Source organism: Monodon monoceros, unplaced genomic scaffold (genome assembly GCF_005190385.1).
Source record: "Monodon monoceros isolate NGI ecotype Baffin Bay Population unplaced genomic scaffold, NGI_Narwhal_1 Super_Scaffold_11, whole genome shotgun sequence".
NCBI lineage: Eukaryota > Metazoa > Chordata > Mammalia > Artiodactyla > Monodontidae > Monodon > Monodon monoceros.
Window position 1 is genome coordinate 136,583,190 of NW_021703767.1, and position 12,040 is coordinate 136,595,229.

Below are 12,040 nucleotides of genomic sequence, written 5' to 3' on the forward strand. Positions count from 1 at the left end.
ACTGAGCCTGTGTGCCACAACTATTGAAGCCTGCGTGCCTAGAGCCCGTGCTCCGCAACAAGAGAAGCCACCACAATGAGAAGCCTGCGCACCACAACAAAGAGTAGCCCCCTCTCGCCGCAACTAGAGAAAGCCCGCACACAGCAACGAAGACCCAACACAGCCCAAAATTAAATAAATAAATTTATTAAAAAAAAAAAAATTTAGCTCTTCAAGAAAACAAACTTATGGTTACCAAAGGGGAATGGAGTGGGAGGGATAAATTAGAAGTTTGGGATTAACATATACACACTACTATATATAAAATAGATAAATAACAAAGTCCTACTGTATAGCACAGGGAACTATGTTCAATATTTTGTGATAACGTATAAGGGAAAAGAACCTGAAGAAGAATTATATATTCACATGTATGTATATACACATATATGTGTATATATAAAACTGAATCACTTTGCTGTGCATCTGAAACTAATATAATATTGTAACCCAACTGTACTTCAATTAAAAAAAAAAAGAAGAAAGAAAAATAATTAAGCTCTTCATTTGTACAAGTGCTGAGTAGTTACACGTGGCTGCTGGCTACTGTATCAGCACAGGTGTACAACAGTCTCATCATCGTAGAGGCTTTATTGGACAGTACTGGTCTGAATCCTTAAATCCTTATATATCTTCCACTGCAGCAGGTTGGACATACTTTTCATATTATTAACATTTACAAACAATCTTATGATAGCCTAAGCCTCGTGCAATTGAACTGATAATTATGGTTTGCGATTACATTTGTAGTTTCATAATAGTTCCCTGGGAGCTGGCCTGCCTTCAACTCCAAATATTTTAACTTCATTTAGGGGCCACAGGCTAACTTCCAGCAAAGATTGGCTCCGAAGGTGATGCATTTCTATGTGAAGTGCCTTATGGATTACAAAATCAATGCACCTCCTAGCTCTTTCTGCTCCCAAGGTCACTGCTTCCGACTTGACAAGATACAGTGCAGCCCTTAAGATGCCCGTCTGGGTATTGTGTCATAAAATGACATTTGGGTGTGAATTATTAGTACAGAAAAGTTGAGAGGAGAGCAGAAATAGTAGCAGGGTTTTAAGGTTAATTTTGTATCTAGGTAGATGAACTAACACTAATGAAAGGTTTCTTCCCCAATACACCCCATACACAGGAGAACTAAGAAGTCATACAGAATAAGATAAAAAAATAAGTCAAGAAGCATAAGTGAATATTGTTCCACTCTTTATTGAGGGGCTGACAGTTCATTGGGGCGTCCTTCAGCAGTTTGGGCACATTGGAGCACGGCCCCCCATCTTAAACAAGATCAGGAAGGCACACAGGGAGGAGAGGGGTTTTATTTGGGGAAAGCAGTCCTGTCCTGGAAGAGGATGTTTGGGTCTGCTACCAAGGAGCGGGACCTGGGCAGTGAAGCCTCGACCCTTGACCCTGGTCTCTGCTGCCCTCTGCGCCCCACTGTGTGCCCATGTTGCTGGGAATTTCAGGGCTTGCATCTCCGGGTGACCCTGGAGAAGGTGGGTCCATTGTGGGTGGACGCTCATTTTTTGGCTTCTCTTGGCTGAACGAGCTTTCTAAATCATATGCTCTGCGTAGCCCGTGTGCCCCAGAACTGTGATCAGGTTTCAGGAAAGCCCTGGTTTCCCTCTGGGAACTCCTCCAGCCCTGTGCAACGCTGAAATGCATTTTTGACTTTGGGTCTGAGTCATTGAAAACGTACCTAAGCAACAGATGGTGGAAGCTCATTACTTCCTGCGTTTTGACTGAGTTTTGAACAGTCTTGAAGAATGGAATGATTCTAGTAGAATTGGGCCCAAGTGGCTATGGCAGGGTGAGCTCACCGAATTCCCACGTTTTACTAGCTGGTGGTGAGACTTCTGCTTGTCACTGCAGACCTGGCTTCTCCTGCTGAGGTTGATGATACAGAGTAGCCGTCCTTGGGTGTTCCACATGGTCTGGGGCTTAAGGGATACTGATGGCGTGCTCTCCTCTGGTTGCAGGTGGCTGTGTTACTGCAACGTGCCCCAGTTCTGTGACAGTCTGCCTCGGTACGAGACTGCCCAGGTGTTCGGGAGAACCTTGCTCCGCTCTGTCTTCACCGTGATGAGACGACAGCTCCTGGAACAGGCGAGGCAGGAAAAAGACAAACTGCCACTGGAGAAACGGACTCTAATCCTCACCCATTTCCCAAAGTAAGGGAGTGCTCTTGTGGGTCTTTGATGCAAGGGCTTAAGACTGATGGATACACGGCAAAGCCTGCCTCAGTGACACAATCAGGAGGGGTAGGAAAGAGGGACCCCATCTTTCTCAGCTCCCTCTGGGAGCCTCCATGGGTACTTTCCAGCCCATCTGAGATGAGCTTGACTCTGTACGACTGGTCCCTTAGCCTCGCCTCATCCCACCTGAGTCTCATGGGGCGTGGGGGCGAATGCTTTGTTTTGTATATTCAGCTGCCAGGATGCTAGTGGGGGGTGGGAAAGGTGGTGCAGAAGCCATTTCCATCTTCCCAGAAGTGGTGCAGGAGAAGTCAGGTGGCTGTTTCTTCCGTCCCACGTCTCCAGCCATTTCCTTTTTTAAATTTTTTGGCCCACCATGCGGCATGTGGGATCTTAGTTCCCCGACCAGGGATTGAACCCGCGCCCCTTGCATTGGAAGCACGGAGTCTTAACCACTGGACCTCCAGGGAAGTCCCATCCAGCCCTTGCTAAGATTGGCGGATCAGTCCCGTCTCAGCTAGAGTGAACTAGACCCCAAGAGCGGGGCCGGCCGGGAATAGAGAGGCCTCCTTCAGAATGATCCTTGTTCCTGTGTACTCAGTTTCTTGTGGAATGTGCATGCTCTTGTGCACCTTGCTTCTCACACCTGCCAGAACTCCAACACGTGAATAATCATTTAAATGTTTTTCAAATACATGCAGCGTGTCAAAGGGATAGGAAGTTGCAGTGCCACACCATTGGCCTTGGAAATGAATTTTCAGTGCGAAGAACCCAACATTTAAGCTAAGAGACTGGGTGCTGGTGAGAGGCTGGGGGTGCAGGTGATGGCTTGCCATGGAGCAGTGACAGCAAGACAGGAAGGAGGCAGTTCATTCTGCCTGGAAGCACCGGTCTGCGGGGGTGGAAGGTATCATTTGAAAAGGCATTCTAGGTCTGATAGAGTTCTGCCATGGAGAACTGCGAGATAGCAGAGTTTCAGAGAGGAGCCGTTATAGTCTTTGAGCAAAGACTGATGAAATCCTGTTTTATCTGAGAAACTGGATTTTTATTATTATTACTATTTCTGGTTTACCCAATTTGTATCTCAGGAAAGATGATAGTTTTAATTTTTAAAAATAAGTGAGGCCCAGGGCTTCCCTGGTGGCGCAGTGGTTGAGAGTCCGCCTGCCGATGCAGGGGCCACGGGTTCGTGCCCCGGTCCGGGAAGTCCCACATGCCGCGGAGCGGCGGGGCCCGTGAGCCATGGCCGCTGAGCCTGCGCGTCCGGAGCCTGTGCTCCGCAACGGGAGAGGCCACAACGGTGAGAGGCCCGTGTACGGCAAAAAAAAAAAAAAAAAGTGAGGCCCAAAACAGACAACAACAAAAATGGTTTTCTGATGAAAATGGACTGAACAATTTTTTTTTTTTTTTTTTTTTGCAGTTTAACACGAATCTCAAACATTAGGTAGAGGATAATTCTAATGAGCTTTAGCTGAACGTCCAATATTTGAACATAAGTCCTAGCCACCTGATTTTCAGTATTTCCTGAAGGCAACCAGCACACGAGACTGAGGCAGGACATGGACCCTTTGGTATCCTCCAGGGAGGAAGGTTCAGAAGCGCTTACACTGCAGTTTGAATGTTGCCCCTCAATGGGTAATGAACTCTGGGCAAGCTCATGTATTTCAGTGGCTGCCTTTTAACTGTTCTAAGCTTCTTTCCATAGAGATTAAAGCAGTTTTCTTATTTCTCTATTACATTTGCCACATAAGTAGCATTTCATGTGTTTAGATTATAGTAGTCGTTCTGTCTCTAAGCCAAGGGACAAAGAGGACCCCTCTCCCCTCCCCCCTCACACCTTTTGTGGTGCTTAAAGAGAAATTTTAATTACCTTGCATAGTAGCAATTTTTTTTTCCCCCATAGCAAACTCAGTTTGCTTCTTGCAGGTATTTGCTAATTATAGTGTTATGTTCGTTCAGCCCATAGTTCTGGCATGCTTATGCTGTTCAGCTGAAAAATCAGTGTTGCTTTCTTTTTATCTCTGTTACTAATGGTAGGGTAAAACTACCACCCACTTCTCCTTTTAAATCCCTTTTCATTGAATCTGACAACATTTGAGGCTGTTAGGGATTTATACCTGCAGGTTTGGCGGCAGAATCTCATACTGAAGCCGGAGGTGCCATTTGCATCTTGGGCACCAGCTCAGGGGGAGGGCTGCAGACTGCTTCTCACACCTGGTGAGGTCGCCGTGCTTCTCAGATGCATCTTCAGAGCTTACATCCTTATCTTCCTGCTCTTCATATGTTGCCGCTTCTTCTGCTTGGCTTTAACGTGTGCCTTTCCCCGACGCCACCCCCATCCACCTATTTACATGGTTGTTTTTAAAAACTTTAGTATCTGCATTTCATTCTAAAAGTGATAAATGGACATGTTGATGAAAATTTGATGCACAGGGAACAAAGAAGCAAAAGACCACTATAACCCTACCACTGTGATATACTTTTTGTGCTTTTAGATATTTCAGTTTTTTCTCCGTGTACTGCGTTCTTTTATTCTACATATAATTTTGTATCCTCTGTATATAAAACAAGAGTTTTCTCATAGCATTAGATGAGCCTGTTCTTTATTTTATTGAAATAACTAAATATATGTATGTGTATATATATATATATAATATAACACACACATGATTATTTTCCTAAATTATTAATGGCATTCTTCTTTGATGAGTCTCTTTAGGGCTTTGTGAAGTGTTCCCATTATATAATTACTGATAAAGAAGGAGCTTGGAAAAGGAAAGGAAATTTACTTCTGTGATAAAGGGCAGTTGGGGAAATCTTGAGGGCTGTGTGAGGTGAAGGCAGGGTCTGCTTAGCAAAAGGGGGAAATGCATCGAGAACCTTCCGTCTTGTCAGCAAGGTCAGAATGTGACCTTGGTAAGGATTTTACCTCCTGTTGCTGTCAGTCTTTCTGTGTTAGATAAGAAACATACTAAAGTGTTTTAAAGCATAAGTTAATGGTGGCTTGCTTGGCAAAAGGCGACTTGTGTCGTTTCCGTAAACCATGAATTACACAACTGAGTGCAGGTAGATGTTCACGCAAATGGTACCTTATTCTTAAATCTTCTGAGCATGAACAGCAAGTCAGAAGACCCTCAGGACCTTTCCCCACCTGTCCTCACTTCCAAAAACGCAACCTCTCCCACCCCGAGACCTTCTAAAGTCTTGCCGGATTTGATTAATGAGAAGACTAGTGGCACTTTCAGTAACTGTGATGATGATGATGTTAATGTAGGTCCTTGATCAGCTGTCCATACTTGGTCTGTTTCTCAGTTCAAGTTTTAACGTAACTTGACACCTTTATAAAGGTAACATAACACATGGGCTATACATTATCATAGCTTTAGGGGTGGGGGCAGGTCCCCCAAAGCAAATCCATTTATAAAGACTGTAAGTAGTCTTACGTATGTCTCGTTGCCAAACGGATTAGGGAAAATACTTTTTTTAAGGGCTTTTGGATTTCAAAATTTCAGAGACAGGATAGTAGACATATATACTAGCTAACGTTTATTACATCATTGCAGTGTAAACTTCTTGAGGGCAAGACGAGGTTGTGTTCCCTCTACCCTCCAGCACCTGGCATGTGGTGGGCATTCAGTGTTTGTTGAGTGAATGAATGAGCACTTCCTAAGGGGCCATCACCATTTGAAGCATGACATTAGTGTGCTCCTCACTACCATCTTCTGCAGGAGTTACTGTTGATATTTCCATTTTATAAAAGTGGAACCAAGGAAGAGGAAAGTTAAGAACTTGTTCCAAGGTCACACAAATAATAAGTGGTGAGCTTGGTAACTGGATTTTAGAACCCAAGCTCTTAGTCATTATTCTGTACCCCTCCATGAGAATTAATGTGCCTTAAAAAGAGGCTTTCAGGAAGACATTCCAGTACTAGAAGTATAGATTTGTGTTGGTATTTTCATCATAGTTCTTCTATTTTGGGGCACATAGGAACTGTCCAAGGTACTTATCAAAAATCAGTTGCCCAGACCATTCTCCCAGACTCCAATTCAGTAAGCTTAGGTGGGGTTTGGGCATCTATACTCTTACCAAGGTATTCGGGTGATTTCTGTGGGCCCCTAAAACTTGAGATCTGTTTGTTTATAACACGACAGGAGATATAACGTAGTAATTAATCACACGTTCTGATCTTGGCCCTGCAATTTACTGGTTGTGGGACTTTGTACCAGTTATCGAGCCTCTCTGTGCCCTAAGTTTTTCCATCTGTAAAATGGGTACAGTAATGGATCCTATCTCATAGGGTTGTTAGGAAGATCAAATGAGTTAATATACACCAACTACTTAGAGCAGTGTCTATCCTATAGTAAGAGCTATGTATGTGTGTGATAAATAAAAATAAAATACGTAACTCGTTGGGTTGATGTGAAGATTCAATAAGAAGTTCTTACCCAGAGAAAACCATAATTCAAAAAGACACATGCACCCCAATGTTCATAGCAGTACTGTTTACAATAGCCAGGACATGCAAGCAACCTAAATGTCCATCAACAGGGGAATGGATAAAGGAGATGTGGTACATATATCCAATGGAATATTACTCAGCCATAAAAAGGAACAAAATTGGGTCATTTGTAGAGTCATGGATGGACCTACAGAGTGTCATACTGAGTGAAGTAAGTCAGAAAGAGAAAAACAAAATACTGTATATTAACGCATATATGTGGAATCTAGAAAAATGGTGTAGATGATCTTATTTGCAAAGCAGAAATAGAGACACAGAAGTAGAGAACAAATGTATGGATACCAAGGGGGAAAAGGGGGGCTGGTGGGAGGAATTGGGAGATTGGGATTGACACATATACACTATTGATATTATGTATAAAATAGGTAACTAATGAGAACATACTGTGTAGCACAGGGAACTCTACTTAATGCACTGTGGTGACCTAAATGGGAAGGAAATCCAAAAAAGAGGGGATATATGTATATGTATAGCTGATTCATTTTGCTGTACAGTAGAAACTAACATAACATTGTAAAGCAACTATACTCCGGTAAAGATTAATTAAAAAAAAAAAGTTCTTAGGACAGTGCAGGCACGTGGCAAGGATTCCGTAAATACTGTAGTGGCTTTTGTGATGGAAATGACGGTGACAGTGACCGCTCTGTGGAGGACTGGAATCTGGTTCTGAGATTCCCTGAGGGGGGCTGGGGGGAATCCATTTCCACTGATATAATGCTCTGTGTAGTCCAGCTCGTATCTATCTATGCAGAGCCCAAAGAGAATACATCTGTAGAAATGCATTCTGTTATTAGAATATATGAGGGCTGCCCAACTAAATCATCACTTGAGTCATAATTGACTAGCATATTTCTTTTTTTTTTTTTTGCGGTACACAGGCCTTTCACTGTTGTGGCCTCTCCCGTTGCGGAGCACAGGCTCCGGACGCGCAGGCTCAGTGGCCATGGCTCACGGGCCCAGCCGCTCCGCGGCGTGTGGGATCCTCCCGGACCGGAGCACGAACCCGTGTCCCCTGCATTGGCAGGCGGACTCTCAACCACTGCGCCACCAGGGAAGCCCCTTGACTAGCATATTTCTAAATTGAAGATGGGATGCTGGTGTTCATGTGATTGCCATGGGTGGTCAGGGCTTTTGTCCCTCTAGTAATGCATTAGTTTTGACCTCATGCTTGCCTTTACTCTTGTGCCTAGGTTTCTGTCCATGTTAGAAGAAGAAGTTTATAGTCAAAACTCTCCCATCTGGGATCAGGATTTTCTCTCAGCTTCTTCCAGAACCAGCCAGCTAGGAATCCAAACAGGTAAAAAAAATATTTTTTTTTTGCATAAATCAGAAAACAACCAGGAAGTGTTCGTTACAGTTCACTCTGCATTTATTTGTGTTTTTCATCAAGAATTGAAGACTAGCACCAGCAAAAAAAAAGTAAAAGCTCTGGCAAATCTTGCATCTACATCTCTGTTGGTGAGGAGAGCAGGTGCAAACCAAACAGTTAAAATAACAACAGCTGCTGCGCCTGCTATGGGAGTTTGCTCAGCCCGCGCCCCACAGCTGTACGGGAGGTTTAAACCCAGGCGGCTCAGGTCTGCAGTCAATGCTGGATCTTTTTGAAGACACTTAGACAGTCTCAGTCAATGGCCACATATGCCCAGGAATCATGTCTCCGTCTGGTTTCTGAATCTGTGGGGTCTGGTTTGGGCATCAAGTTGCTCTCATGGATAATGGTAGGATGGTGAGTCTCAGGACGTGAAGTGGGGTCAGGGCGTCAGTTGGCATTGCCTCGGGTCAGCCAGTGGCCTCAGCAAGCATTTTGTGAGGAAGGAAGATGTGTAACTTCTGGAGTCACACTGACCCTAGAAAGAGGGTCTGAATTCCTGCCTTGGATGCTCGGAAAATTTGGAGAAGTTTGGCAAGAGATGCCAAAGCAGTAATTTGTATGTGGCCTTGGGGAAAGATAGAATGCAGAATTTTGATGTCGAGTTTTTAGTAGATCTAGTTCAATGTGTCATACGGGGGCTCTTAAGTATTGCCTCCAGCAAAGGGTAATTTTATTCTCGCCTTTCCCCCACCCCCCAATTTTTTAAATTGAATACATACAGTGAAAGGCAGCCTCTTTAGTATGTGGTTCTGTGAATGTTGGCAAACACACATAGTTAGTTGTGTAACTACCACTCCCATCAGAATATAGAAAAAAAAATATATAGGACAACTGCATCACCCCAGAAAATTCCCTTGTACCCCTTCTGTAGTCCATTCAGTGCTCTAACCCCCAGCTTCGGCAACCACTGATTTGTTTTTTGTCCCTGTAGTTTTGCCTTTTCTAGAATGCCGTATGAGTGGAATCCTAGCGTTCTGACTGGCTTCTTTCACTCAGCATACTGCATTTGAGAAGGTGATTAAAACATTTTTTTTTTCCATCTAGACCCCAAGTTTGGATGCATATAATTAAATCCTTCCAAGCAGAGTACTTAGGGAATGAGGTATTTTGGTTTGGATCAAACCATCTTTGCTTGGCTTCTTGTTACCAGAAACATCTTTTGTGCTGTTTTTTCACCTTAGGTCATAGAATATAATTTCATGTTTCTCTGGTTCAAAACCTGTAGCGCTCTGGGGCTTTTCTGTGCATGGACAGAACTCCAGACCTGAGTGTCAGCATTTCCTGGACATGCTCTGTGTAGCACCTGGGCATGTGTTCTGTATTTCTCTCTCTGTCCCCATGTTGTTCACTTTGTCTCTGTCTTTATCTTACCTAACTTTCAAATGGCATCTCTCCCACAAACTCTTCCCTAATTCTCCCCATGCCTTCTAGTAAGGGCTGGATCTCCTTTCTTCCGAATGTTCGTGGAAGCTTGATAATATCCTATCGCCGGTTGTTTAACTTGGCTGCACCGTGGCATCACCCATGTGATGTAAAATACTACTGGTTTCGAATAGTGTTATTTATTTATGGTATGATTAATTATAGAACTTTATTAATTTGGGATGCTGTCAAGGAAGGGAAGAAAATATATTAAAAATTCAGAAGAATAAAAAAAAAAAGTTTAGAAACCACCTAAATTTATAGCCTGACTCTTAGTGACTCAGTAAAATATGCCATATAGAGATTCTTGTTTCAATAAATAGTTAAGAATTGCTTCTATCAGTTTTTGCCAGTAGATGCTTCTGTATGTTTGAAAATAATTTCCTTCTTTCCCACAATTATCTCCTGATTTTCTACAATATTTATGGCACTGGTTTAGATACTGAGAATAGCTATAAATAAAACAAAATGATTTATTTTAAGTAAAAAAAAAATACTACTGATCTCTGAGGCCCGTCCCAAGAGGGTGTGATGCAACTGGCCAAGGGCATGGCCTGGACGTGGCCAAGGACGTGGCCTGGACATCGAGACTTTAAAAACTCCTCAGGTGAACTGATGTGCAGCAGTCTGAGTCACACAGCACTCACCTCATGCTACCCTCGCCCCCTTTGCTCTGTACGTCTCTGTCTCCTATGAGTGTGACTGCTGCATGGTCAGAGACCCAGTTTTGCCATGAGAATAGCTGATACTTCCAGTAAGTGCTTGCCCTGAGGTTTGCTTCCTGTCTTTGAGCCTTAGCACAAACCATGAGAAGTTGGTGTGATTATCCCCTTTATGTGGATGAGAAATGAGAGCTCAGAGAGGAGCAACCAGTTGCCTAAAAGCAGAGCTCGTGAGTGATGGGACTGGGCTTCACACTGGGTCTAATTCCTGTCCCTTGCCCTGTGTTAAGAGCCAGAGCTCTAACCGCTGCTCTGCACGGCCCCAGTGTGCTTTGCAAATGTGCAGGCGAGCGCATGTGGAAGGAATGAGTGAAGAACATGGGCCGGGGACACCAGAGCTATTTGTCAGGGTCATCTTAGTTCTTTTCTGGAGGGACTTCTGGAGAGGATTCCTCTCTGGGTGAAGACTTCCCTTGACCCTCACCTGCTCAAGATGCCTCCCAGTCTGTCCCACTTCCATTGTGTTGTCTGTCATCACACAAGATGGAGAAGGCGGGACGTCTCTGACCCTCTGGGAATTTCAGATTCATCTCTGTGTCTCAGGTTGTCACCCAGTTCAGCTGGATTGTCAGTATTACCTGCTGCCGTCGGAAGCAGGCTGTCTTCTCCTGTTCTGCTGTAATTGCAGTGTGTTCTCTGGGGGAAAAGAAAAGTGTAATCACCTACTTAATTGGCATGTCTGCACATCTATGCAGCTGTGATAAATGACATTCATAATGATGGCTCTGAACTTTTGCAAGGTACTCAGATGTCTTCTGAATCACCAGAGCTTCCCCTTTGTGTAGAATCGCTCCAGTGTACTTAGAAATTCAGAAGGCTTGTTTGCCGGGAGGAGAGCCATACAGCCTGGTGCTTTAGTATATTCTGATCCCCCGTTTTTTTCTTTTTCTTCTAGGGGTGGTGGTTTCCTCACCTATGTTTTATTTAAAAAAAATGTTTATCGTAATGACCTATATGGGAAAAGGATCTAAAAAAGAGTGGGGATATGTACATGTATAACTGATGCACTTTGCTGTACACCTGAAACTAACACAACATTGTAAATCAGTATATTCTGATTCTTTACATACCAGTTGCTGTTCCGTTAGGATTGCTATGGGTCCATTGTCTCTCCGTGGCTCGGTTTACTTACTCCATCACTCTTGGCTACGGGGAAAGTCCCCCGTAAACCACACTGTGGCTGCCTTGACACCAAGATGAATGTGCTCTCTGGGCATCTGTCTGCACTGAGAATGTCCGTGTCCCTCATGAGTCTCGTCTCGTCAGCTACGGATCAGCAATCACACTAGCAAACAACGTCCTACTTCCTATGATGGCTTTTTAAAAAAGGCAAAACAGAAAGGTTTTCTTTGGAAATACTCTCGAACTTACAGAAAAGTTACGAAACTAGGACAAAGCAGTCCTGTGTGCTGTATGTTCTTTGTTTAATTGTTAACATTTGCCGTACTTGCTTTATCATTTCTCCTGTTTCTCTGTCTCTGCCTCGCTCCATAAATATGTGTGCATATATGTATGTTTTTTGTCTTCTAAACTATTTGAAAGTTACAAACGTCATGCCCCTTTACCGACTTCAGTGGGTATCTCTTAAGAGCAAGGACGTTTTCTTATTTAACCGCAGTATAGTTATCAAAGTAAGGGATTTTAACCTTGATGCAATATTATTATCTAATCTATGTGCTATTTTCCATTTTGCCCCTCATCTCAGTGATGTGGTTTATGGCAATTTTTGTGTCACATCGGGAGGCACGTAACGTTGACCTCTCCCATTATT

General features: G+C 43.6%; 1 protein-coding gene across 1 annotated transcript in view; it reads left to right on the forward strand.

Moving 5' to 3' along the window:
- The window catches only part of KAT2B (lysine acetyltransferase 2B), a gene marked incomplete at its 5' end in the record, with an annotated part of 101,534 nt that overhangs the window by 60,371 nt on the left and 29,123 nt on the right, over positions 1-12,040 (forward strand). Inside the window, 2 exons of the mRNA XM_029213752.1 lie at positions 2,019-2,210; positions 7,944-8,050. Coding sequence (XP_029069585.1) covers positions 2,019-2,210; positions 7,944-8,050 — 299 coding nt within the window. The remainder of the gene's footprint in view (positions 1-2,018; positions 2,211-7,943; positions 8,051-12,040) is intronic.